Source organism: Eretmochelys imbricata, chromosome 10 (assembly GCF_965152235.1).
Source record: "Eretmochelys imbricata isolate rEreImb1 chromosome 10, rEreImb1.hap1, whole genome shotgun sequence".
Taxonomy (NCBI): Eukaryota; Metazoa; Chordata; order Testudines; family Cheloniidae; genus Eretmochelys; species Eretmochelys imbricata.
Genome location: NC_135581.1, coordinates 47,678,537 through 47,706,532, shown reverse-complemented (window position 1 = coordinate 47,706,532; position 27,996 = coordinate 47,678,537). Strand labels below are relative to the sequence as shown.

General features: G+C 50.3%; 3 protein-coding genes across 3 annotated transcripts; all 3 read right to left on the bottom strand.

Moving 5' to 3' along the window:
• Positions 1 to 2,514: 2,514 nt before the first annotated feature.
• On the bottom strand, positions 2,515 to 6,249 carry LOC144271255 (zona pellucida sperm-binding protein 3-like). The gene is made up of 9 exons (XM_077828469.1): positions 5,836 to 6,249; positions 4,972 to 5,090; positions 4,778 to 4,881; positions 4,528 to 4,705; positions 4,330 to 4,450; positions 4,138 to 4,229; positions 3,907 to 4,049; positions 3,612 to 3,737; positions 2,515 to 2,648 (listed from the first exon to the last, which is right to left on the bottom strand). Exons 1-9 carry the CDS (start codon positions 6,247 to 6,249, stop codon positions 2,515 to 2,517), a joined length of 1,431 nt encoding a protein of 476 aa, XP_077684595.1.
• A 4,965-nt stretch (positions 6,250 to 11,214) lies between these two features.
• Positions 11,215 to 14,356, bottom strand: LOC144271250 (zona pellucida sperm-binding protein 3-like). Its single transcript, XM_077828466.1, has 9 exons — positions 13,943 to 14,356; positions 13,173 to 13,291; positions 12,989 to 13,092; positions 12,740 to 12,917; positions 12,539 to 12,659; positions 12,347 to 12,438; positions 12,113 to 12,258; positions 11,864 to 11,989; positions 11,215 to 11,321 (listed from the first exon to the last, which is right to left on the bottom strand). Exons 1-9 carry the CDS (start codon positions 14,354 to 14,356, stop codon positions 11,215 to 11,217), a joined length of 1,407 nt encoding a protein of 468 aa, XP_077684592.1.
• A 6,133-nt stretch (positions 14,357 to 20,489) lies between these two features.
• On the bottom strand, positions 20,490 to 24,271 carry LOC144271740 (zona pellucida sperm-binding protein 3-like). The gene is made up of 9 exons (XM_077829313.1): positions 23,858 to 24,271; positions 22,991 to 23,109; positions 22,797 to 22,900; positions 22,539 to 22,716; positions 22,341 to 22,461; positions 22,149 to 22,240; positions 21,918 to 22,060; positions 21,623 to 21,748; positions 20,490 to 20,659 (listed from the first exon to the last, which is right to left on the bottom strand). The coding sequence occupies exons 1-9, from the start codon at positions 24,269 to 24,271 to the stop codon at positions 20,490 to 20,492; spliced, it is 1,467 nt and encodes a 488-aa protein (XP_077685439.1).
• Positions 24,272 to 27,996: the final 3,725 nt, after the last annotated feature.

The following is a 27,996-nucleotide window of genomic DNA, read 5'->3' as shown; positions in this document are numbered from 1 at the left end:
TTTATGGCTCCACCTGATAGAAATTCTCTATAGCCAGTCTAGTGAAGGCCGCAGCTAAATTTCTCTTTAAAACCAAATTTTGCATTTTGTTTTTCAAAATCACTTACATGGGAATTTAGATAAGTGGCCACTAATTCTGGCCCTTTGTCACCGTGCCTCAGTTCCCCTGTGTGAGATGGGGATGATTACACGACCCCTCCCTAACTGCAGGTTTGGATAGATAAATGCAGTCATAGTGGAGGGATGTTAGGGGCAGGGAGCTGTCTAGAGTGGAACAAAGGGCTGGGTTGAAAGCTTAAGGAATGGTGGGAAGGTTAAAGTTGTCCTAGAGGCCGCTGAGCAGTCAGTATCTCTGCAGCACCAGGCGTGGGAAGGTTGGGAGAACAGAGGGACGGTCAGCAGCTAGAGCCAGCTCTGCTCTTTTGAGGGCAGTATGTGTGCAGAACCCTGCTGATGACCTTGAGGTGTGTTCTTGTGGTTGAAGCACTGGCTTTGGACTCCCCAGCTCAGGGTTCAACTTCTAGGTCTGCTGCCATATTCTTGGGTGACCATGACCATGTCACAGCCTCTCTATGCCTCAGTTTCCACAGGTGTAAAATAGGGATAAAATTCCTCCCTGCATCTTGTGTCATCACAGGTGCGAACTCCATGGGTGCTCTGGGGCTGGAGCACCCATGGGAAAAAAAATGGTGGGTGCTGAGCACCCACTGGCAACCCAGTGCCTCCTGCCCGCCAGCGGGCCTTACCCACCAGCACTCTCCCTGTGCCTCCCACCCACCATGAACAGTTCTTGCCTCTGTGCTCCCAGCCAGGAGGGCAGGTACCTGGGGCTTCTTCCTTCCAGCAGAGAGATCCACAGCTGGAGTCTAGCTGGCTGCTGTACTCCTGGCAGGGACTCTGGGGGGCAGTAAGGCTCCCAGTGGGGAGCCCAGGTAGCAGCCCAAGCCAGAATAGCAGCCAGGCTGGGGAACTGGCTTTCTTGTTAGTTACATGGCTCCCCTGGAGCCACAAAATTGACAAGAACAGCTGATGTATGGAACAGTATCTACCCAGACACTCCATCATCCTAACTACATGGACAGAAGTGTTACACCGCTCCCTGCAATGGTTTTATGATGTTGCCATTGGAGGGGAGTTACATTTCAGCACAAGTGTTAACTGTAGACAAGGTCATAGTTTTCCCCACAGCAGCACAGCCCTATGAAGATGTTTAGGAGGCACATGGGATTATTTCCTATTCCACATCTTGTCAGATAGGAACATGCATCTTAGCTACTGGCATCCTCCACCCTAGCATTCCTGGTGCCCTCAGTGGTCCTGCTCTATGCACCCCTCCCCCCCCAGGCCTGCTCTGTCCTCTGCATTTGCAGTTTTCCTTCCAAGGCAGTTTTTACTGTCCCAGGTTTCAGAGTAGCAGCTGTGTTAGTCTGTATTTGCAAAAGGAAAATGGGTACTAGGGGCACCTTAGAGGCTAGCTAATTTATTTGAGCATAAGCTTTTGTGAGCTACAGCTCACTTCCTCGGATGCATTCGATGCTCAAATAAACTGGTTAGTCTCTAAAGGTGCCACTAGTACGTCTTTTCTTTTTACTGTACCAGGACTTTTCTAGAGCAAGGCAGGTTGGATGGAGGATGCTGGCTACAGAGGTCATCAGAGCACAGCTGCAGCGTCCCTTCCCCACACTGTAAGGGGTGTCATGCAGCAGAGTTTTCTGACCAAGATAGTGCAGGAGGTTGTTTAAGTGATGTTGGCTGGGCCACTGTATAAATAAGCCAAGCCCTACTGAACCACCGCAAGGCCAGGACTATGACTAATGCCTGGCCACTGAAGTTATACCAGGGATGAGTTTGGTCCACTGGTGGCTTGTTCTCATTAGCAATAATGCTACCCTAGACTTGACCAGGTGTAAATTCCAGCTGAAGGAAGCTTATCTGCACTTGTCTGTTGAGCTTGCCAACTTTAAAATAAAATTGTTGCGTGGGGTATTGTGAGGGGCTAGTTGCCCTGACAGTGATACCCTGGTACATAGTGAGGCAGGGAGCCCCTCCCACTCCACAGCCACACTAGTTATGGCGTGGGTGTCTCCCCTCGAGGTGGAATTTATACCTTTCTATCTAGGATAGGCCTGCTGTTAGATCGGTTCTCAGCATTCTGGCTGCCTCTAGCTGTTGTCACCAGTGACTTTCAGCCATGACTCCCCCTGCAAATGAAGGCAGACTGCTTTTGTTTGGAGAACGACTACAGGTAGCAGGTGTTAGATCCCAAGCAGCTCAGGACAGCAGTGCCAACATTTCACATTAACAGCTCAACTCTGTTGCCAGGAGAGAGGCTAACTCTGCACTCATCCCCGCACTGTGTGAATAGTAATCATTGCAGTGTCAGTTCATGAGAGGACCAGCTGGTTGAGCTACCCCCACAGCACAGAAAGCATCACTCCCACCCATTAACAAGTCAGCACTGACCAGACTCAAGTCCATTTATGGGTTTATTTTACATGACACAGAAGGGCCAAGTCACATGGCAGCACCAGCCATTGCACGGCTGCGGTTTTTGTATATGAAGCAGATGGTCAGAGTCACGGAGGCCAAACCAATAGCAGCAGCCACCAAGCTCAGCCCAAGCACCAGCCCAGGAGTCTCTTCTGCACCTGTAGGAAAGATCTGTGGTTAGAATGGGAACCAGGCACTTTTCCAGCTTTAGTGAAATCGCTGGGTGTTTGCATCCTACATAAGCAAGCCAGTTATTCCCTCTTTTGTAGCCAGGCATTTGATTTTTCCCTTCTTAAGTGTAGTGCTTAGCACTTCATGGACTTTCATCTTGAATTCTCCAGTCAGTTTTGAATTCTTATCCTGTACTCCAGAGTGCAAGCTGAGAGGGGTTGCACGGTGTCAGCCACCCTTTAAGTACACTCACCCCTCTTATCTAAGAGATTAACAAAACTATTGACTAGTACCAGACCCAGGGACTGTCTGCTTAAATACACCCTCTCAGAGTCACAGCAGACCACTGATAATTACTGAGTAACATCTTTCAACCAGTTGCATCTACATGCATTTCCTTAGTTTGCTTATGAGACTCATTGGACTGATCCAAGGCTGACTAAAAAACGTCTATACACACACCTGACATCTGCTTCCCTATACTCCTTGGATTTGTGGATCAACATCCAAGACATGGATGAGATTCCCACCTTGTTAATCCTATGACCCTACTGTAATTTTCCATGTTCCCTCCTAAATCTAGCCCTCTGTTAAGGTCACTCTATTGGTTATGTGGTATGTGTTTTGTCATAACTTCCTGGAGCAGGAGTCAGGCACTTCCTGTCAAACAAGCCACCCAGATTATAAATTAGTCTCAGCCACTTTAGTGCTTCAGCCCAGCTGGGGGTGGAGTCAGGAGTGGAGGATGGAGAACTTCCCTGGATTCTAGTTTGCTTCTTTTGGGTCCTCCCCACTGGTCTGACAGCCCATAGGTTTGTCCTGGCAAAGCCATTTACTCAGTGTTCCCTTGGGTTGCAGGGCTGAGCCTGGTGGTTGGAGGGAGTTTTCACTTTTCATAAAAGGCCCAATGCCCTGAAGGGGCATGCATTACTACTATACAAGTTAAGTACCTGGTGATGCTGCCTTCCCTACTTCCATTTGTTCTTCCACAAGATTCCTGGATCCCCAATAGGCATCAGTGATGAATAGGGGTCCTACCACAACATCAGCCTCAGCCTCCCTCAGTGAGGAGTCACCTGTATTGAGGTAAGAGACGTTACTACATCCGTGTTGCTTCTTTTGTAATTCACATTGTGATAAAGCCAAGCTGAAGGTCCCTGGGTTGTCTAGCAGAACCCCCTTTTTTATTGAGGGAGACCTAAACACAACACAGCCACCTATTAACTCTGATTATATAGATCCTACCATGCCTGGAGGCCATGTCTCTCTGGAAGCGCCTCCCTGACCATCTGTCCAGAGGGTTCACTCTCCTGGACTGTCCAGCGGGCCCACAGTTCCCAGTCTCACAGCACCTGCAGATGTCTCGGGTGCCTTCCACTGGAGACCAGCTGGAACAGAACAGGAACAGTCATCGACAGTGAAGAGTTTTGTTCTAGGCTGCCTGTCACTCCCCTGATGGGGTTCTAGGCTACTCACATGTTGCCTGCTTTGTTGAAGGAACAAGCCTTGTTCAAGGGATCTGGGGCTTGCTCAGCTGCAGTGACTTTCAGATGACAGGTGAAGTAGATCTGCAAGGGAAGTGGGAAGAGGGGTTAGGACCATCCCAGGGGACCCTAACAGCTACTTAGCCTGGGGAAATCGCCTTGGAGCAGAAATGTGGGCTCTCACCAAGTTCCTGGCATCTCCTGCAAACCTGAACACATCCACCATGAACTGCAGTGTGTCCTGCCTATGCCTGGGGGATATGAAGGCCGAGGTGGTGTCATCTGATCTCCCATCCACCAGGCACCTACACACAAGAACCAAGGGTCAGTAAGAGTCCCTGATCAGTCTTGTTTTAGACTAGAAAGGGCTCCCAGCTCTTACCCATTGAAGTCAATGACAGCATAGCGGGGAGAGGAGTCCCTGTCTGGGCTCAGGGTGGCCACACAGCTGTCCACAAAGAGCCTCAAAGCCACATGGTTCACAGTGCTGACATCAGCTTGGATATGCATGACCTCCCCCAGCTGGAATCCATCGGAGGGTCTCTCAGCACTCCAGTCATTTACAAGGCAAGTTCACAGTGAGCAGGACAGACAGGCATGGCTGGGCTCCCCTGAAGGGACCTCCCACCTACCATTCATCAGGTGCAGGGAGAAATCCAGCCTCTCCTCAGCAGACAGGGTAGAGCTGAAGGGAACCCACGTTGGCTTGATGGCTTTACTGCTCACATTGTCCTTCCTGGGAGAGGAGCAAACCTCAGTCACTGAGCCAGATCCCAGACCAGGGACTGAAAGGGAGGGAGGGGATCTGAGCATCTCAGACTCTCACCTGGGGTAGTGACACTCAATGGGAATCACAGCTGGATTGGTTCTCAGGATCATTGGGTTGCTGGCAGGGGTGGGGTTATAGTTCAGGCTTGTGCTGTAAACCAGGGAGTCTGGGGTCATCTGGGAAGGAGCAGACATGGAAGGGTTAACACTAGTACACAGAGCATTTGTAAAGTCATTGAGATGGGCCTAAGAACAAGCCTCAGCCAGATAGAAAACTTGAGCTCAAGTTTTCCAACCAGTGCCCAGTCAACTGGCAACTGTCTTTGGAAGGACTAGACACTAGAAGCAGGGGATTTCAGAGCTCAGTCTGCTAGAGCAGCCATCGGAAGATGAGCACCACAGTAGTGCCATTTTACACAACTCTGCTCACTGGTTTCCTCTGTGCAGGTTGTGAAGGAATCTCAGACAGTAAAACCCCCAGGGTTAATCTGTTAGCTGCTTTGAGGTGAATTTTGAGTAGGGATTAAGGAAGCCAGTAGTCTGTCCCTTTCCCTCCTACAGACTATGCAGAGCTCAGGCTAACACCAATCAGTTTATTCAGTTGCAGGCTCCGGTCTGTGGAGTCTGCAGACAGACTTTGGACGGGGGTCTAGAAGTAAAGTCTGTCTGAGCCACAAGAGCACCCTCTTCAGGCTCCACTTGTGAGCCTGCTCCAGGAGCTGAGCAAGGCAGAATTCTTTGCCTGGCGCATGAGACAGGAAGCTAAGAAGAAGCACCCAGGAAAAACCAGGGAGCTTATCAATAACATGGACAAAATCCTACCCACTGTTCTCTCCCGCTGCCCCATTTTTACCCCATCAGACAAGGCAGGGGCAGTGATGCTAGGGATCAGTAGGGGCTCCTGACTTGCATAAATCCTTACCTGCAAGGTGCTGCCACATTCATGGAGCCCAGCTACAAAGATCACTGTGTTCTCTGCATCATTAAGAGACACGTACAGGCAGGCAGCTGGGCCAAGGCTCAGGTCAGCAGCTTTGATCAGTCTCCCCATCCCAAACAGATCCCTGTGCACAGTGATCACCATCTGAGCCTCCTCACACTGCACCATGACAGGCTGCAGCACGGACACAGCCCTGAGCTGGGAAACATCAGCCCGAGCCCAGGGGGAGGGCTGGGCAAGAGAGAGAACATGGGCTTGTTGTTGAGGGGGCTCAGCCCTGGGGGTGGGTCTCCAGATGGCAGAGTCACTCCTAGAGAAATCCCAGGGATTGTAACAGGTCACCCCACTGACCACCCAGCACAGAAGAGCAAAGCCCAGGCTGTTTCTGTACCCCATCCTGCCTGCTTGCAGCAAATCCAGTATGGAGGGAAACTGTTGCTCTGGGGCTTTATACTGTGACCCAGAGCCAGGTGACAGCTGTCCCAGGTAATTAACACCCTCCCCTAATCTGCAGGTAACCGGGGCCCAATCATACCCAGTGCTCATGCCCTAAACCGAGGAAATAGGAGGGCCAATGGGAATCAGCTCCACCTGTTGGTCAGTACATCAGCTGCAGTATGGGAAATTCCTGCCCTGTTGCATTCAATGGAAGGCTAAGGGTGGGCTCCACCACAAAGGGACCCAGGCCCCTCAATCCCCAATTTCGGTCTGTAAGTCCTGGGTTTGGCTCCACTGTGATCCACAAATCACACAGCGGCAAAGAGTCCTGAGGCACCTTATAGACTAACAGAGGTATTGGAGCATAAGCTTTCATGGGTAAATACCCACTTCATCGGATGCTACCCCTTTGATACAAACCATACAGCGAACTCTGTAGGTGCCCAAATTCACTCAGCAGCACCGAAGTTTTTACAGTATAAAGTTCCCTGGTGCCCGTGTCTCAGCCTCTGGGCACGTGCCCAGCTGCCTCCCTCTGGGAGTCCGGGCACCTGTCTCCCACCTAAGCCCAGAGCCATCCATGAGCCAGGGGAAGTTAGGCATTTAGTTGCCTACCTCATATGCGGAGCTCAATTCGCTAGCTGTGCTGCTTGCCCATGTTGACCCCATTCACAATTGTACTGCAGCAGGACGTGGTGTCCTCCTCAGATGTTTTAGCCCAGCGGTTAGAGCATTCACCTGGAATATGGGAGACCCAGGTTTCATTCCCCCTGTCTGCTGAGGGGAGAGAAAGGACGTGAACAGGGGTCTCCCATCTCTCAGAAGAATGCTTGAACCACTGAGCTAGGGGACATTCTGATGTTGGGCTTCCTCCTACTTTCCCATTCAAGCTGTTCTGTTGTGGATAAATGATGAAAGAGGGACCAGTCTCCAGTGCTTCCACCTCCCACTGGACTACAGCTGCATTCCTGGTCACATGCTCTCTCAGTCTGGCCCACCAAGTGTTCCACTGTGGATAAGTGTGAAAGTAAAATCTGTTCAAGGGGAAATTTGTGTCCTCTCTAATATCCGCATAACTCGTCAGATGAATTCCAAAACTGGTGTTCTCCTTCCAGGGTTGGGGTGGAGTTTGCTGGGTTGAATTGTTTTCCCCAACATGTACCCACATCTGCCCCTATATTTCCCCTCCCCCAGAATGGTTTGTTTCTCAAAGCCAAGAGAGGGCCTGTCCTGGGGGGAGGATCCATGTGAAACTGAGATTCCTGGGATAGGGACTGTGACACTTCTCAGGGCAGCCAGGGCTGTGCAGCAACCTAGTTGCCACCAGCCTCCTGTATGAAGGAGCCTTGCCTGTGCCAGCTGGGTGTTAGCTCCCCAATGCAACCAGCCCATCAGCGCCTCAAGCATTCTCCTCTGGGATAGCCCAGGCCTGTGTTTTGCCTGGCAGGTTGACAATCAATGCGCCCCAGGCTTCAAGTCCTTCAATGTGGGATCCAGCCCTGATCACTGGAGATCCACAGAAATCCCAGACCTTCTGTTGCTAAAGGACAGGGCGTCCCCCTTTACCAGTTTGGCGTTAGCTCACCGCTCTTGTATCACGCACAACGCTTCAGCCGAATTCTAAAGCAAAAGGAGATTTATTTAAGACAGAATAGTCACATAAAAATGGTGTGAGAGCTGGAAACAAATGGCTAGTTGTGAAACAAAATCATAACTCGCGTTCTGGAGCCTATGCTTAACTAACAAGTTATCCTCCAGTCTCGAAAAGTGTCTCTCACCGAAGTTCTCTCCAGCATTTTCAGCTAAGCCTGGCTTAGACTCCTTTTTCATGACACCAACTCGCTATCAGTTTACTTCCTAGGCACCTGATGTCGGGGTGTCTTTTTGCTCCTCAAATACACCAGAATGCACCTTTGATGTTTACCTCTAGCTAGGGTTCCCCCTCCAATGTTGACTTCATCCTGTTAGTTTCTTTCTGAAGTCTCTGCCAGCTCCTCATTAGCTGGCTGGAGGAGTTTGTCTCAAGATGCACTACCTTTGAGAGGCCTGCTTCATCTACAAGGCCTACAGATCGTAATTTTCAGTGCTCCTTGCATACTTCCCATACCTACATCTCACAAAGGTTATGATGACCTGTGTGACCCGAGGCTTCATTCAAGACCTTACATGACATTCTTTTGGTGAACCCAGGGGGTCCCTGTGCCCCGGTGTCTCCCAGTACCCTCTGTCAGTTGGCATCATGAGATTCTTGGGGCAGAGGTACCCCTGTGGGAATCTAGTGGCCTGCACCAGGGGCAAGCTCCAAAAGCTAGTCCATATGAAGTTATTCAACTTTATCTCTGGTTTGATGGAGCAACGAATGGGACTGCTGCGAGCCCTGCATGGAATGACAGTGTGCCCAGAGGGAGACAGACACTTGTTCTCAACACCATACCTGTGGGGAGCCCATGGGATGGCATGCAACTGGTCCATTCCACTGACAGCTCTTAATACGTATTTGTTCCTGCAGCACTAATAACTGATTAAGGCTTCATTGCCCTATACTAGGGCAAGGCAGCTCTCATGCTCCGGTATCTTAGAGCTAAGCTAACTGAGAAGTTACATCATGTTCGCCCTGGGTAAGCTAGAAATAAAACCCAGGTCTCTCCAGATGACCCCAGTCACAGCCGTGCATGAATGAATGAATGCATGGAGTGAATGTGGTCGGTTACCTTCCCTGTGCTAAGCACGAAACCACAGTCTCCTCCCACGGCTGGGTCGAGAACCCAGGAATCCTGATTCTCTGCCAAGCAGCTGTGAAGCCCACTGACAGAAAGGTTAGGTCAAGGGGCAGAGGACTGTGTCCAAACCAGGTGAGTCCCAGGGGTGTAATTTTGGCTCCACATGATGGAATTGCTCTTTTCCCAGTTTAGTGAAGGTTGTAGCAAAATTTCTATTTAAAAATCAGATTTTGCATCCCCTCTTCAAGCCACCCGAGAAAGCCAGAAAACTGGCAGGTCAGGGCCTGACAGCTCTACCAGCTGCAGTACCTCCAGGCATTGAATCCACGCCCCTCACGCAGCACCAACTCCTCTTCACTTGGGACCTGGCCACTAATTTTGGCTTAGCAGCACTGAACCTTAGAGTCTCCTCTGTGAAATGAGGACAGGAATGATTCCTGCTGTTTGTCTAGATCCAGCCAACAATATTTGGGAGGGAGAGAAACAAGCTGAGTGCAGAGAAAGGAGGGGGATTTGAAGGATGTCAGGGTCTTGGAGCTTCCCAACTAGAGGACCCATATTTTAGAGGAAGGGCTGGAGTTGTGCCAGAGGCAGGGGGAAATGTACCTACGGCTTGAGGGCTGGATCTCAGCTAGTCAGAGGGGACAAGAACAGAGGGACTTTGGGAATATGGGCTGAAAAGCATTGAGAGACATGGTCTGATGGTTGAGACACCACCTTGGCATGCAAGAGACCAAGGTTAAATTCCACATTGTGCCAAAGCCTTCCTGGGCAACCTCACTTAATAACTCTGTCTTTTCCCCCTTGTATGAAAGGTGGTCAGCATTCCCCTACCTCCCAGGGCATTGGGGGAGTCATTGGACACTGTAGATGAGGCGCTCTGACCTTAGACAGTCCCTGTCAGGACCTTACTCGCTCAGAGTCCCTTCCACTTGCAGGTGCACAGCAAGCCTCCAAGGGCCCCTGCTCAGAGAGCTGCATGTGTTGGAGGAAAGAGGCTGCTCCTGCCCCCTGCAGCATCACCCGGGAGAGGGTGAATAACCACTCCGGCAGAGAGCTTGTTCTGGGAACATACACGCTGCTGCTCCCTTTGCTCTCCTCTGGCCTGCTGAGGATGTTTATTTGTGCAACCCTGGTCTTGGATCTGCTCCCCACACAGCTAAAGGGCAGATGTTGAGGAAGTGACATCCTGTCCTAGAGCAGGGTTGGCTGTGTTGTCTCTACCACTGTAGAGAACTAGATAGAGCCCTTTACACTTGGGTTTGAGTAGAGGCTGCATGATCGTTGTTGTACAGGCCTCACTACACTGCAGGTAAGGGCACAGAAACTGGAAAGTTTTTTTTAAGATACTTTCTGCCTAGGCCTGGTGGCAAGAGAACAGGGCTAGCCTGCAGAACTAACTAGCCTGAGCCTAAAGAGTTCACCCCAGCCATGATTTCAGTCCATGGTGAGAACAAGTTGTCTAAAGTGCCCCGATCCTTCTCTCTAAGGTGAGTAGTTACCCTAGAGCAGCAGTTCTTAAACTGCAGGTTAGGATCCCAAAGTGGGTCACCACCCGATTTTAATGGGTTTGCCAAGGCTGTGTTAGACTGGCTCAAACTAAAGTTGCCGACTGAGCCCCAGTGCCCAGGGCCAAAGCACAAGGGCTTCAGCCCTGTTTGGCAGGTCAGTCTTTTGCCCTAGGCAGTGGGACTCAGGTTACAGCCCCTGCTCCCCAGGGTAAGCCCTGGGGGTTTGACCCCCTGGGCCAGGGCAGTAGTTGGACAACAGGGATTGCAGTGCAATGAAGTTTAAAAACCCTTGCCCTAGAGCATCACCTAAAGCCAGTCATGGAGTCAGTAGGAACTCCCTCATGGCATCTGTTTCATTCAGAGGGCCCAGTGGCTGGGGGATTTGCGTTCTCTCTACTGCAAGAGCCCTGTAATGGTTACAGGTGCCAGATGGACAGTTCAGGTGGAGGGAAATCCCCCTGCCGTTTGCCTCTGGGAACCTGAAGGCAGCAATCTCTGCTTTCTTCACCCTCACATGATCTCTCCCCATGCAGCCCCGTGGGTGTGTCCATAATGTAGTTGGTGCATCAACCACACCATTTCCTTCCCACAGAAGGGAAGGCATCTCCCTTGCCCATTAATACATCACACACCAGAATCAAGTCACTGGGGTTTATTTACATTAGACAGAAGGTACCAAGGCATGTGACTGCTCAGGCACTGGAACGGCTGCATCTTCTGTATACAAGTATCCCCAGAGTAATAAAGGCCAGTGCAATGGCAGCTGCCACTGAGATCAGCCCAGCTGTAGAAGAGAAGCCTACAAGAGGAAGGACACATGGTTAAAACTGCAGCTAGTTGCTTCTCCAGCAACCTCTCCTCTCCAAAAATCTACCAGGGACTCGCTGGGTACATGAGTGAAGGCCACATTTTATTAACTGGGGGATTTTTTATTTGAGCTGTATTGTAGGGCTGTGTTTTTTGAAGTGTTTTATAGCCATACATATTGGAGTTTGTCTACTAGAAGTGGCTGGAGCAGGAGATCAGCACCTCTTTATAAATCCCACTGGATAATAGGTTGCAGGTCTCAGGTGACACAACTGATGTCCCAGCAGATAAGCCCAGGCTACAGTGGCCAACAGTCCTATGTGACTGGCTCTGGTTGGACCCTCTCAACAAGGAGCCCTTCTTGAGTCTTGTTGACTCATTATTAACACTCCCTCCTTGGCCTAAGGGATTCTTACAACTGACTTCATAAAACTCATTTCTTCCATCTTTTAGAAGATCTTTTCCCAGCAAACCTAATGTAGATTAGTAGTGACAATAGAGGCACCATGAGACTTGTTCATTAGAACTAGTTACCCTCTGATGCTGCCTTCTCTGCTTCCATTTGAGCAACTGAGAGATCCCTTGATCCTTGATCAGTATCCAAGATGATTATGGGTCCTACCACAACATCAGCCTCAGCTTCCCTCACCAAGGGCTCACCTGTATTGGGAGAGAAGCACTATTAGAAAACCAATCCATCCCATTTTGGGTGGAAGATCCCCCAGGAACAGTCTGTTGGAGTAAGCCAGACATCTTCCCAGGTGAAGTGGGCACAGAACCTACCATGCCTGGAGGCCACATCTCTCTGGAAGCGCCTCCCTGACCATCTGTCCAGAGGGCTGCCTCTCCCAGACTGTCCTCCAAGGAATGCGCAGTTCCCAGTCTCACAGCACCTGCAGATGTCTCGGGTGCCTTCCACTGGAGACCAGCTGGAACAGAACAGGAACAGACATCTACAGTGAAGAGTTCTGTTCTAGGCTGCCTGTCACTCCCCTGATGGGGTTCTAGGCTACTCACATGTTGCCTGCTTTGTTGAAGGAACAAGCCTTGTTCAAAGGATCTGGGGCTTGCTCAGCTGCAGTGACTTTCAGATGACAGGTGATGTAGATCTGGAAGGGAAGTGGGAAGAGGGGTTAGGACCATCCCAGGGGACCCTAACAGCTGCTTAGCTTGGGGAAATCGACTTGGAGCAGAAATGTGGGCTCTCACCAAGTTCCTGGCATCTCCTGCAAACCTGAACACATCCACCATGAACTGCAGTGTGTCCTGCCTGGGCCTGGGGGATATGAAGGCCGAGGTGGTGTCATCTGATCTCCCATCCACCAGGCACCTACACACAAGAACTCTGGTTAGTAAGATCCCCACAGACTTGAGGTAGATTCTAGACTAGAAAGGGCTCCCAGCTCTTACCCATTGAAGTCAATGACAGAATAGCGAGGAGAGGAGTCCCTGTCTGGGCTCAGGGTGGCCACACAGCTGTCCACAAAGAGCCTCAAAGCCACATGGTTCCCAGTGCTGACATCAGCTTGGATATGCATGACCTCCCCCAGCTGGAATCCATTGGAGGGTCTCTCAGCACTCCAGTCATCTGCAAGGCAAGTTCACAGTGAGCAGGACAGACAGGCAGGCAGGGCTCCCCTGGAGGGACCTTCCACCTACCATTCATCAGGTGCAGGGAGAAATCCAGCCTCTCCTCAGCAGACAGGGTGGAGCTGAAGGGAACCCATGTTGGCTTGATGGCTTTACTGCTCACATTGTCCTTCCTGGGAGGAGGAGCAAACCTCAGTCACTGAGCCAGATTCCAGAAGGGGAGAGAGGGGATCTGAGCATGTCAGACTCTCACCTGGGGTAGTGACACTCAATGGGAATCACAGCTGGATTGGTTCTCAGGATCACTGGGTTGCTGGCAGGGGTGGGGTTATAGTTCAGGCTTGTGCTGTAAACCAGGGAGTCTGGGGTCATCTGGAAGGAGGGGACATCGGACAGATTAAGGGCAAGGAGTTCAGCTGAGAGCTGAGAATTTAAGACAGTTCTCCAGGAAGTGGGCATGTCTTCCAACAAGTAGTTCCTGTGCTCATTCTGCTGGAGCAGCCATCGAAATACTGGAGCTATGGTCGTGCCCCCTTCGCATGACTATTCACGAGTTTCCTCTGTGCCTATTCTGAGGCATGTGCCATACAGTAACTGCTCCCCCCTCCCCCCCATGTAAAACACACTCACTCCACTTCTCAAGTTACTGCGCTACCAGAGTACAGAAACACATTCAGCTGCCTCCTTCCCATCTACAGGGTTTGGAGAGCTCACAGAATTCAGTGAGCCAAAGTGGGCTTTACTGGCAGTCAAAGTCCCTGGCTCGGACTGAGCACAAGGGTCCACTGGTGAAATCTGACAGAGCCACCATGGCTCACTCCCCATGCATGCTCTTAAACCTCCTTTTGGAGCATAAAGGCATGAAATAGTTCTCAACTGTAAGGAGACTGAAGAGAAAAAAAGACACCCTCCCCTCCAAGAAATAGCTAGCGGCTCAGTAACTGAGCCAAGACCCTGTGCAGCACTGTTACCCTTTTTAATCCCACAAATAGGAAGCTCCTGGTTTCTATGAAGCTGCCTTACCTGCAAGGTGCTGCCACATTCATGGAGCCCAGCTGCAAAGGTCACAGTGTTCTCTGCAGTATTAAGGGATGTGTACCTGCAGGTGGCCTGGCCAAGGCTCAGGTCAGCAGCTTTGATCAGTCTCCCCATCCCAAACAGATCCCTGTGCACAGTGATCACCATCTGAGCCTCCTCACACTGCACTGTGACAGGCTGCAGCAGGGACACAGCCCTGAGCTGGGAAGCATCAACCCGAGCCCAGGGGGAGGGCTGGGCAAGAGAAGGCACATGGGCTTGTCGTTGAGGGGGCTCAGCTCTGGGGGTGGGTCTCCAGATGGCTGAGTCAATCCTAGAGAAATCCCAGGGATTGTAACAGGTCACCCCACTGACCACCCAACACAGAAGAGCAAAGCCCAGGCTACCTCTGTGCCCCATCCTGCCTACCAGTAGCAAACCCACTATGGGGAGAATCTGCTGCGGGCCTTTTATACCCTGCACCTAAAGCCAGTTCACAGCTGCTCCAGGTAATGAACACCCTCCCCTAGACTGCAAGCAGCTGGGGCCCAATCACATCCACTACCCATCCCTGGAGCAGGGAAATGGGAGGACCAATGGGAATCAGCTCCACCTGTTGGTCAGTTCATCAGTTGTATTCTGGGAGATTCCTGTGAGGTTTCATTCAATTAAATCTGACACATTTTGTCGTGGATGTGAAACATCAGTTGTGCAGAGTCTGCAATGCTGATACTCAATTCCAAAGAGAAAAGGAGTACTTGTGGCACCTTAGAGACTAACCAATTTATTTGAGCATGAGCTTTCGTGAGCTACAGCTCACTTCATCAGATGCATACCGTGGAAACTGCAGCAGACTTTATATATACACAGAGAATATGAAACAATACCTCCTCCCACCCCACTGTCCTGCTGGTAATAGCTTATCTAAAGTAATCATCAGGTTAGGCCATTTCCAGCACAAATCCAGGTTTTCTCACCCTCCACCCCCCCCACACAAATTCACTCTCCTGCTGGTGATAGCCCATCCAAAGTGACAACTCTTTACACAATGTGCATGATAATCAAGTTAGGCCATTTCCTGCACAAATCCAGGTTCTCTCACTCCCTCACCCCCCTCCAAAAACCCAGCCCCATACACACACAAACTCACTCTCCTGCTGGTAATAGCTCATCCAAACTGACCACTCTCCAAGTTTAAATCCAAGTTAAACCAGAACATCTGGGGGAGGGGGAGGGGGTTAGGAAAAAACAAGAGGAAATAGGCTACCTTGCATAATGACTTAGCCACTCCCAGTCTCTATTTAAGCCTAAATTAATAGTATCCAATTTGCAAATGAATTCCAATTCGGCAGTTTCTCGCTGGAGTCTGGATTTGAAGTTTTTTTGTTTTAAGATAGCGACCTTCATGTCTGTGATTGCGTGACCAGAGAGATTGAAGTGTTCTCCGACTGGTTTATGAATGTTATAATTCTTGACATCTGATTTGTGTCCATTTATTCTTTTAGGTAGAGACTGTCCAGTTTGACCAATGTACATGGCAGAGGGGCATTGCTGGCACATGATGGCATAAATCACATTGGTGGATGTGCAGGTGAACGAGCCTCTGATAGTGTGGCTGATGTTATTAGGCCCTGTGATGGTGTCCCCTGAATAGATATGTGGGCACAATTGGCAACAGGCTTTGTTGCAAGGATAAGTTCCTGGGTTAGTGGTTCTGTTGTGTGGTATGTGGTTGTTGGTGAGTATTTGCTTCAGGTTGCGGGGCTGTCTGTAGGCAAGGACTGGCCTGTCTCCCAAGATTTGTGAGAGTGTTGGGTCATCCTTTAGGATAGGTTGTAGATCCTTAATAATGCGTTGGAGGGGTTTTAGTTGGGGGCTGAAGGTGACGGCTAGTGGCGTTCTGTTATTTTCTTTGTTAGGCCTGTCCTGTAGTAGGTAACTTCTGGGAACTCTTCTGGCTCTATCAATCTGTTTCTTTACTTCCGCAGGTGGGTACTGTAGTTGTAAGAAAGCTTGACAGAGATCTTGTAGGTGTTTGTCTCTGTCTGAGGGGTTGGAGCAAATGCGGTTGTATCGCAGAGCTTGGCTGTAGACGATGGATCGTGTGGTGTGGTCAGGGTGAAAGCTGGAGGCATGCAGGTGGGAATAGCGGTCAGTAGGTTTCCGGTATAGGGTGGTGTTTATGTGACCATTGTTTATTAGCACTGTAGTGTCCAGGAAGTGGATCTCTTGTGTGGACTGGACCAGGCTGAGGTTGGTGGTGGGATGGAAATTGTTGAAATCATAGTGGAATTCCTCAAGGGCTTCTTTTCCATGGGTCCAGATGATGAAGATGTCATCAATATAGCGCAAGTAGAGTAGGGGCTTTAGGGGACGAGAGCTGAGGAAGCGTTGTTCTAAATCAGCCATAAAAATGTTGGCATACTGTGGGGCCATGCGGGTACCCATAGCAGTGCCGCTGATCTGAAGGTATACATTGTCCCCAAATGTGAAATAGTTATGGGTAAGGACAAAGTCACAAAGTTCAGCCACCAGGTTAGCCGTGACATTATCGGGGATAGTGTTCCTGACGGCTTGTAGTCCATCTTTGTGTGGAATGTTGGTGTAGAGGGCTTCTACATCCATAGAGGCCAGGATGGTGTTATCAGGAAGATCACCGATGGATTGAAGTTTCCTCAGGAAGTCAGTGGTGTCTCGAAGGTAGCTGGGAGTGCTGGTAGCGTAGGGCCTGAGGAGGGAGTCTACATAGCCAGACAATCCTGCTGTCAGGGTGCCAATGCCTGAAATGATGGGGTGCCCAGGAGTTCCAGGTTTATGGATCTTGGGTAGTAGATAGAATATCCCAGGTCGGGGTTCCAGGGGTGTGTCTGTGCGGATTTGATCTTGTGCTTTTTCAGGAAGTTTCTTGAGCAAATGCTGTAGTTGCTTTTGGTAACTCTCAGTGGGATCATAGGGTAATGGCTTGTAGAAACTCGTGTTGGAGAGCTGCCGAGCATTCCAAAGGGGATTTTTATTATGGAGCAGTGATCGCTGCATCATGGTTACGTTTGAAACCCACTCTCTGTTTAAATTCCTGGTCTCTGAATTTTGTCTCTTATCTGAACTTGGCGTCGATAGTCAGATCAGCTCCCAAACTGGCATTCTAGTTCAGCGGCTGAGGTGCATTTTGGGATGCCAACTTGAGTTCATTTGACCAAAGGGTTTGCCAGCCACAGCTCTCCCAAGTGGCCTGCTTTTAAATTTTGAGTATGCTGTTTGAACAATCTGATCATGATATTTTTGCACAGCTAAGAAATGATCAGGGAGGGATCCCCGTGAAACGGAGATCGTTGGGCTACCCCTGCTGAAGGCTAATGTCCAGTCCAAAGAACAAGTCCCAAAACTTAGCCTATCCAAAATCATTCTGTTTTATTTCTGGTCCTGGGGAAGAGCCCAGGGGTTTTCTGTGAGCCATGCATGCTGTGTCTGTATGCACAGATAAACACAGGATTCCTCTTTCAACCAGGGAACAGGGCACTGGGCTAGGAACCATGACCCAGTTCCTCATAGGTAGTTAGGCTCAATGGAAGTTAGGAGCCTAAATACCTTGGAAGAACTGGGCCCAGGAGACTGTAAGTTCAAGATTTGTTGCTTCCAGCGATGGCTGTTCATATTTATGTGTATTTATACTTGACTAGCTTCCTCCGCATGCACTAGGGGAGACAGGTCTCATTCTCCCCTGTTTTATAGGTAAGGTCACCAAGAGGCTGCACAATGGTCCTCTTGGGAAAGGTCACATTTATATCTAGGTCATTAATATGGCAGATCTGAGTGTCATCCACTGAGCCAGGCTGTCTATTGAAGCGAACATCCGAAGCATGTGGTTGGTTGTCCTGTCTGTAGCCACGGTTCTAACCACTAGAGAACACTTCCATTCCTGACACAAGCAGCCTGAATCTGCTGCTGTCTAACCAACTGTTGAACAGTCCACTTATACGGTGGATTAGCTGAACGGGCAGAGGGCCACGGGCTGGTTCTAAAGGGCCTGCGTTAAATTGGATGCCGATCATGGTTGGGCATTTTATGGCTCCACCTGATAGAAATTCTCTATAGCCAGTCTAGTGAAGGCCGCAGCTAAATTTCTCTTTAAAACCAAATTTTGCATTTTTTTTTTTCAAAATCACTTACATGGGAATTTAGATAGGTGGCCACTAATTCTGGCGCTTTGTCACCGTGCCTCAGTTCCCCTGTGTGAGATGGGGATGATTACACGACCCCTCCCCAACTGCAGGTTTGGATAGATAAATGCAGTCATAGTGGAGGGATGTTAGGGGCATGGAGCTGTCTAGAGTGGAACAAAGGGCTGGGTTGAAAGCTTAAGGAATGGTGGGAAGGTTAAAGTTGTCCTAGAGGCAGCTGAGCAGTCAGTATCTCTGCAGCACCAGGCGTGGGAAGGTTGGGAGAACAGAGGGACGGTCAGCAGCTAGAGCCAGCTCTGCTCTTTTGAGGGCAGTATGTGTGCAGAACCCTGCTGATGACCTTGAGGTGTGTTCTTGTGGTTGAAGCACTGGCTTTGGACTCACCAGCTCAGGGTTCAACTTCTAGGTCTGCTGCCATATTCTTGGGTGACCATGACCATGTCACAGCCTCTCTATGCCTCAGTTTCCACAGGTGTAAAAGAGGGATAAAATTCCTCCCTGCATCTTGTGTCATCACAGGTGCCGACTCCATGGGTGCTCTGGGGCTGGAGCACCCATGGGAAAAAAAATGGTGGGTGCTGAGCACCCACTGGCAACCCAGTGCCTCCTGCCCGCCAGCGGGCCTTGCCCATCAGCACCTCCCGCTCCCTGTGCCTCCCACCCACCATGAACAGTTCTTGCCTCTGTGCTCCCAGCCAGGAGGGCAGGTACCTGGGGCTTCTTGCTTCCAGCAGAGAGATCCACAGCTGGAATCTAGCTGGCTGCTGTACTCCTGGCAGGGACTCTGGGGGGCAGTAGGGCTCCCAGTGGGGAGCCCAGGTAGCAGCCCAAGCAAGAATAGCAGCCAGGCTGGGGAACTGGCTTTCTTGTTAGTTACATGGCTCCCCTGCAGCCACAAAATTGACAAGAACAGCTGATGTATGGAACAGTATCTACCCAGACACTCCATCATCCTAACTACATGGACGGAAGTGCTACACCACTCCCTGCAATGGTTTTATGATGTTGCCATTGCAGGGGAGTTACATTTCAGCACAAGGGTTCACTCTAGATAAGGCCATAGTTTTCCCCACAGCAGCACAGCCCTATGAAGATGTTTAGGAGGCACATGGGATTATTTCCTATTCCACATCTTGTCAGATAGGAACATGCATCTTAGCTACTGGCATCCTCCACCCTAGCATTACTGGTGCCCTCAGTGGTCCTGCTCTATGCACCCCTCTCCCCCCCCTCCCCCCGCGGCCTGCTCTGGCCCCTGCATTTGCAGTTTTCCTTCCAAGGCAGTTTTTATTGTACCAGGTTTCAGAGTAGCAGCTGTGTTAGTCTGTATTTGCAAAAGGAAAATGGGTACTAGTGGCACCTTAGAGACTAGCTAATTTATTTGAGCATAAGCTTTTGTGAGCTACAGCTCACTTCCTCGGATGCATTTGATGCTCAAATAAACTGGTTAGTCTCTAAAGGTGCCACTAGTACATCTTTTCTTTTTACTGTACCAGGACTTCTCTAGAGCAAGGCAGGTTGGATGGAGGATGCTGGCTACAGAGGTCATCAGAGCACAGCTGCAGCGTCCCTTCCCCACACTGTAAGGGGTGTCATGCAGCAGAGTTTTCTGACCAAGATAGTGCAGGAGGTTGTTTAAGTGATGTTGGCTGGGCCACTGTATAAATAAGCCAAGCCCTACTGAACCACCGCAGGGCCAGGACTATGACTAATGCCTGGCCATTGAAGTTATACCAGGGATGAGTTTGGTCCACTGGTAGCTTGTTCTCATTAGCAATAATGCTACCCTAGACTTGACCAGGTGTAAATTCCAGCTGGAGGAAGCTTATCTGCACTTGTCTGTTGAGCTTGCCAACTTTAAAATAAAATTGTTGCGTGGGGTATTGTGAGGGGCTAGTTGCCTTGACAGTGATACCCTGGTACATAGTGAGGCAGGGAGCCCCTCCCACTCCACAGCCACACTAGTTATGGCGTGGGTGTCTCCCCTCGAGGTGGAATTTATACCTTTCTATCTAGGATAGGCCTGCTGTTAGATGGGTTCTCAGCATTCTGGCTGCCTCTAGCTGTTGTCACCAGTGACTTCCAGCCATGACTCCCCCTGCAAATGAAGGCAGACTGCTTTTGTTTGGAGAAGGACTACAGGTAGCAGGTGTTAGATCCCAAGCAGCTCAGGACAGCACTGCCAACATTTCACATTAACAGCTCAACTCTGTTGCCAGGAGAGAGGCTAACTCTGCACTCATCCCCCTACTGTGTGAATAGTAATCATTGCAGTGTCAGTTCATGAAAGGACCAGCTGGTTGAGTTACCCCCACAGCACAGAAAGCATCACTCCCACCCATTAAGAAGTCAGCACTGACCAGACTCAAGTCCATTTATGGGTTTATTTTACATGACACAGAAGGGCCAAGTCCCATGACAGCACCAGCCATTGCACGGCTGCGGTTTTTGTATATGAAGCAGATGGTCAGAGTCATGGAGGCCAAACCAATAGCAGCAGCCACCAAGCTCAGCCCAAGCACCAGCCCAGGAGTCTTTTCTGCACCTGTAGGAAAGATCTGTGGTTAGAATGGGAACCAGGCACTTTTCCAGCTTTAGTGAAATCGCTGGGTGTTTGCATCCTACATAAGCAAGCCAGTTATTCCCTCTTTTGTAGCCAGGCATTTGATTTTTCCCTTCTTAAGTGTAGTGCTTAGCACTTCATGGACTTTCATCTTGAATTCTCCAGTCAGTTTTGAATTCTTATCCTGTACTCCAGAGTGCAAGCTGAGAGGGGTTGCACGGTGTCAGCCACCCTTTAAGTACACTCACCCCTCTTATCTAAGAGATTAACAAAACTATTGACTAGTACCAGACCCAGGGACTGTCTGCTTAAATACACCCTCTCAGAGTCACAGCAGACCACTGATAATTACTGAGTAACATCTTTCAACCAGTTGCATCTACATGCATTTCCTTAGTTTGCTTATGAGACTCATTGGACTGATCCAAGGCTGACTAAAAAACGTCTATACATACACCTGACATCTGCTTCCCTATACTCCTTGGATTTGTGGATCAACATCCAAGACATGGATGAGATTCCCACCTTGTTAATCCTATGACCCTACTGTAATTTTCCATGTTCCCTCCTAAATCTAGCCCTCTGTTAAGGTCACTCTATTGGTTATGTGGTATGTGTTTTGTCATAACTTCCTGGAACAGGAGTCAGGCACTTCCTGTTAAACAAGCCACCCAGATTATAAATTAGTCTCAGCCACTTTAGTGCTTCAGCCCAGCTGGGGGTGGAGTCAGGAGTGGAGGATGGAGAACTTCCCTGGATTCTAGTTTGCTTCTTTTGGGTCCTCCCCACTGGTCTGACAGCCCATAGGTTTGTCCTGGCAAAGCCATTTACTCAGTGTTCCCTTGGGTTGCAGGGCTGAGCCTGGTGGTTGGAGGGAGTTTTCACTTTTCATAAAAGGCCCAATGCCCTGAAGGTGCATGGATTACTACTATACAAGTTAAGTACCTGGTGATGCTGCCTTCCCTACTTCCATTTGTTCTTCCACAAGATTCCTGGATCCCCAATAGGCATCAGTGATGAATAGGGGTCCTACCACAACATCAGCCTCAGCCTCCCTCAGTGAGGAGTCACCTGTATTGAGGTAAGAGACGTTACTACATCCGTGTTGCTTCTTTTGTTATCCACATTATGATAAAGCCAAGTTGAAGGTCCCTGGGTTGTCTAGCAGAACCCCCTTTTTTATTGAGAGAGACCTAAACACCACACAGCCACCTATTAACTCTGATTATATAGATCCTACCATGCCTGGAGGCCACATCTCTCTGGAAGCGCCTCCCTGACCATCTGTCCAGAGGGTTCACTCTCCTGGACTGTCCAGCGGGCCCACAGTTCCCAGTCTCACAGCACCTGCAGATGTCTCTGGTGCCTTCCACTGGAGACCAGCTGGAACAGAACAGGAACAGTCATCTACAGTGAAGAGTTCTGTTCTAGGCTGCCTGTCACTCCCCTGATGGGGTTCTAGGCTACTCACATGTTGCCTGCTTTGTTGAAGGAACAAGCCTTGTTCAAAGGATCTGGGGCTTGCTCAGCTGCAGTGACTTTCAGATGACAGGTGATGTAGATCTGGAAGGGAAGTGGGAAGAGGGGTTAGGACCATCTCAGGGGACCCTAACAGCTGCTTAGCCTGGGGAAATCAACTTGGAGCAGAAATGTGGGCTCTCACCAAGTTCCTGGCATCTCCTGCAAACCTGAACACATCCACCATGAACTGCAGTGAGTCCTGCCTGGGCCTGGGGGATATGAAGGCCGAGGTGGTGTCATCTGATCTCCCATCCACCAGGCACCTACACACAAGAATCAAGGGTCAGTAAGAGTCCCTGATCAGTCTTGTTTTAGACTAGAAAGGGCTCCCAGCTCTTACCCATTAAAGTCAATGACAGCATAATGGGGAGAGGAGTCCCTGTCTGGGCTCAGGGTGGCCACACAGCTATCCACAAAGAGCCTCAGAGCCACATGGTTCCCAGTGCTGACATCAGCTTGGATATGCATGACCTCCCCCAGCTGGAATCCATTGGAGGGTCTCTCAGCACTCCAGTCATCTGCAAGGCAAGTTCACAGTGAGCAGGACAGACAGACAGGCAGGCAGGGCTGGGCTCCCCTGAAGGCTCCTCCCACCTACCATTCATCAGGTGCAGGGAGAAATCCAGCCTCTCCTCAGCAGACAGGGTGGAGCTGAAGGGAACCCATGTTGGCTTGATGGCTTTACTGCTCACATTGTCCTTCCTGGGAGAGGAGCAAACCTCAGTCACTGAGCCAGATCCCAGACCAGGGACTGAAGGGGAGGGAGGGAATCTGAGCATCTCAGACTCTCACCTGGGGTAGTGACACTCAATGGGAATCACAGCTGGATTGGTTCTCAGGATCACTGGGTTGCTGGCAGGGGTGGGGTTATAGCTCAGGCTTGTGCTGTAAACCAGGGAGTCTGGGGTCATCTGGGAAGGAGCAGACATGGAAGGGTTAAATACTAGTACACAGAGCATTTGTAAAGTTATTCAGATGGGCCTAAGAACAAGCCTCAGCCAGATGGAAAACATGACCTCAAGTTTTCCAACCAGTGCCCAGTCAACTGGCAACTGTCTTTGGAAGGACTGGACACTAGAAGCAGGGGATTTCAGAGCTCAGTCTGCTAGAGCAGCCATCGGAAGATGAGCACCACAGTAGTGCCATTTTACACAACTCTGCTCACGGGTTTCCTCTGTGCCGGTTGTGAAGGAATCTCAGACAGTAAAACCCCCAGGGTTAATCTGTTAGCTGCTTTGAGGTGAATTTTGAGCAGGGATTAAGGAAGCCAGTAGTCTGTCCCTTTCCCTCCTACAGACTATGCAGAGCTCAGGCTAACACCAATCAGTTTATTCAGTTGCAGGCTCTGGTCTGTGGAGTCTGCAGACAGACTTTGGACAGGGGGGTCTAGAAGTAAAGTCTGTCTGAGCCACAAGAGCACCCTCTTCAGGCTCCACTTGTGAGCCTGCTCCAGGAGCTGAGCAGGCCAGAATTCTTTGCCTGGTGCATGAGATTGGAAGCTAAGAAGAAGCACCCAGGAAAAACCAGGGAGCTTATCAATAAGATGGACAAAATCCCACCCACTGTTCTCTCCTGCTGCCCCATTTTTACCCCATCAGACAAGGCAGGGGCAGTGATGCTAGCGATCAGTAGGGGCTCCTGACTTGCATAAATCCTTACCTGCAAGGTGCTGCCACATTCATGGAGCCCAGCTACAAAGATCACTGTGTTCTCTGCATCATTAAGGGACACGTACCGGCAGGCAGCTGGGCCAAGGCTCAGGTCAGCAGCTTTGATCAGTCTCCCCATCCCAAAGAGATCTCTGTGCACAGTGATCACCATCTGAGCCTCCTCACACTGCACCATGACAGGCTGCAGCACGGACACAGCCCTGAGCTGGGAAGCATCAGCCCAAGCCCAGGGGGAGGGCTGGGCAAGAGAGAGAACATGGGCTTGTCGTTGAGGGGGCTCAGCCCTGGGGGTGGGTCTCCAGATGGCAGAGTCACTCCTAGAGAAATCCCAGCGATTGTAACAGGTCACCCCACTGACCACCCAGCACAGAAGAGCAAAGCCCAAGTTGTTTCTGTGACTCATCCTGCCTGCTTGCAGCAAATCCAGTATGGAGGGAAACTGGTGCTCTGGGGCTTTATACTGTGACCCAGAGCCAGGTGACAGCTGTCCCAGGTAATTAACAGCCTCCCCTAATCTGCAGGTAACCGGGGCCCAATCATACCCAGTGCTCATGCCCTAAACCGAGGAAATAGGAGGGCCAATGGGAATCAGCTCCACCTGTTGGTCAGTACATCAGCTGCAGTTTGGGAAATTCCTGCCCTGTTTCGTTCAATGGAAGGCTAAGGGTGGGCTCCACCACAAAGGGACCCAGGCCCCTCAATCCCCAATTTCGGTCTGTAAGTCCTGGGTTTGGCTCCACTGTGATCCACAAATCACACAGCGGCAAAGAGTCCTGAGGCACCTTATAGACTAACAGAGGTATTGGAGCATAAGTTTTCATGGGTGAATACCCACTTCATCAGATGCTACCCCTCTGATACAAACCATACAGCGAACTCTGTAGGTGCCCAAATTCATTCAGCAGCTCCGAAGTTTTTACAGTATAAAGTTCCCTAGGTGCCCGTGTCCCAGCCTGTGGGCACATGCCCAGCTGCCTCCCTCTGGGAGTCTGGGCACCTGTCTCCCACCTAAGGCCGGAGCCGTCCATGAGCCAGGGGAAGTTAGGCATTTAGTTGCCTACCTCATATGCGGAGCTCAATTCGCTAGCTGTGCTGCTTGCCCATGTTGCCCATACAATTCACAATTGTACTGCAGCAGGACGTGGTGTCCTCCTCAGAAGTTTTAGCCCAGCGGTTAGAGCATTCACCTGGAATATGGGAGACCCAGGTTTCATTCCCCCTGTCTGCTGAGGGGAGAGAAAGGACGTGAACAGGGGTCTCCCATCTCTCAGAAGAATGCTTGAACCACTGAGCTAGGGGACATTCTGATGTTGGGTTTCCTCCTACTTTCCCATTCAAGCTGTTCTGTTGTGGATAAATGATGAAAGAGGGACCAGTCTCCAGTGCTTCCACCTCCCACCGGGCTACAGCCGCATTCCTGGTCACATGCTCTCTCAGTCTGGCCCACCAAGTGTTCCACTGTGGATAAGTGTGAAAGTAAAATCTGTTCAAGGGGAAATTTGTGTCCTCTCTAATATCCGCATAACTCGTCAGATGAGTTCCAAAACTGGTGTTCTCCTTCCAGGGTTGGTGTGGAGTTTGCTGGGTTGAATTGTTTTCCCCAACGTGTACCCACATCTGCCCCTATATCTCCCCTCCCCAGAATGGTTTGTTTCTCAAAGCCAAGAGAGGGCCTGTCCTGGAGGGAGGATCCATGTGAAACTGAGATTCCTGGGACAGGGACTGTGACACTTCTCAGGGCAGCCAGGGCTGTGCGGCAACCTAGTTGCCACCAGCCTCCTGTATGAAGGAGCCTTGCCTGTGCCAGCTGGGTGTTAGCTCCCCAATGCAACCAGCCCATCAGCGCCTCAAGCATTCTTCTCTGGGATAGCCCAGGCCTGTGTTTTGCCTGGCAGGTTGACAATCAATGCGCCCCAGGCTTCAAGTCCCTTCAGAAAGGGATCCAGCCCTGATCACTGGAGATCCACAGAAATCCCAGACCTTCTGTTGCTAAAGGACAGGGCGTCCCCCTTTACCAGTTTGGCGTTAGCTCACCGCTCTTGTATCACGCACAACGCTTCAGCCGAATTCTAAAGCAAAAGGAGATTTATTTAAGACAGAATAGTCACATAAAAATGGTGTGAGAGCTGGAAACAAACGGCTAGCTGTGAAACAAAATCATAGCTCGCGTTCTGGAGCCTATGCTTAACTAACCAGTTATCCTCCAGTCTCGAAAAGTGTCTCTCACCGAAGTTCTCTCCAGCATTTTCAGCTAAGCCTGGCTGAGACTCCTTTTTCATGACACCAACTCGCTGTCAGTTTACTTCCTAGGCACCTGATGTCGGGGTGTCTTTTTGCTCCTCAAATACACCAGAATGCACCTTTGATGTTTACCTCTAGCTAGGGTTCCCCCTCCAATGTTGACTTCATCCTGTTAGTTTCTTTCTGAAGTCTCTGCCAGCTCCTCATTAGCTGGCTGGAGGAGTTTGTCTCAAGATGCACTACCTTTGAGAGGCCTGCTTCATCTACAAGGCCTACAGATCGTAATTTTCAGTGCTCCTTGCATACTTCCCATACCTACATCTCACAAAGGTTATGATGACCTGTGTGACCCGGGGCTTCATTCGAGACCTTACATGACATTCTTTTGGTGAACCCAGGGGGTCCCTGTTCCCCGGTGTCTCCCAGTACCTTCTGTCAGTTGGCATCATGAGGTTCTTGGGACAGAGGTACCCCTGTGGGAATCTAGTGGCCTGCACCAGGGGCAAGCTCCAAAAGCTAGTCCATATGAAGTTATTCAACTTTATCTCTGGTTTGATGGAGCAACGAATGGGACTGCTGCGAGCCCTGCATGGAATGACAGTTTGCCCAGAGGGAGACAGACACTTGTTCTCAACCCCATACCTGTGGGGAGCCCATGGGATGGCATGCAACTGGTCCATTCCACTGACAGCTCTTAATACATATTTGTTCCTGCAGCACTAATAACTGATTAAGGCTTCATTGCCCTATACTAGGGCAAGGCAGTTTTCATGCTCCGGCATCTTAGAGCTGAGCTAACTGAGAGGTTACATCATGTTCGCCCTGGGTAAGCTAGAAATAAAACCCAGGTCTCTCCAGATGACCCCAGTCACAGCCGTGCATGAATGAATGAATGCATGGAGTGAATGTGGTCGGTTACCTTCCCTGTGCTAAGCACGAGACCACAGTCTCCTCCCACAGCTGGGTCGAGAACCCAGGAATCCTGATTCTCTGCCAAGCAGCTGTGAAGCCCACTGACAGAAAGGTTAGGTCAAGGGGCAGAGGACTGTGTCCAAACCAGGTGAGTCCCAGGGGTGTAATTTTGGCTCCACATGATGGAATTGCTCTTTTCCCAGTTTAGTGAAGGTTGTAGCAAAATTTCTATTTAAAAATCAGATTTTGCATCCCCTCTTCAAGGCACCCGAGAAAGCCAGAAAACTGGCAGGTCAGGGCCTGACAGCTCTACCAGCTGCAGTACCTCCAGGCATTGAATCCACACCCCTCATGCAGCACCAACTCCTCTTCATTTGGGAACTGGCCACTAATTTTGGCTTAGCAGCACTGAACCTTAGAGTCTCCTCTGTGAAATGAGGACAGGAATGATTCCTGCTGTTTGTCTAGATCCAGCCAACAATATTTGGGAGGGAGAGAAACAAGCTGAGTGCAGAGAAAGGAGGGGGATTTGAAGGATGTCAGGGTCTTGGAGCTTCCCAACTAGAGGACCCATATTTTAGAGAAAGGGCTGGAGTTGTGCTAGAGGCAGGGGGAAATGTACCTACGGCTTGAGGGCTGAATCTCAGCTAGTCGGAGAGAACAAGAACAGAGGGAGTTTGGGAATATGGGCTGAAAAGCATTGAGAGACATGGTCTGATGGTTGAGACACCACCTTGGCATGCAAGAGACCAAGGTTAAATTCCACATTGTGCCAAAGCCTTCCTGGGCAACCTCACTTAATAACCCTGTCTTTTCCCCCCTTGTATGAAAGGTGGTCAGCATTCCCCTACCTCCCAGGGCATTGGGGGAGTCATTGGACACTGTAGATGAGGTGCTCTGACCTTAGACAGTCCCTGTCAGGACCTTACTCGCTCAGAGTCCCTTCCACTTGCAGGTGCACAGCAAGCCTCCAAG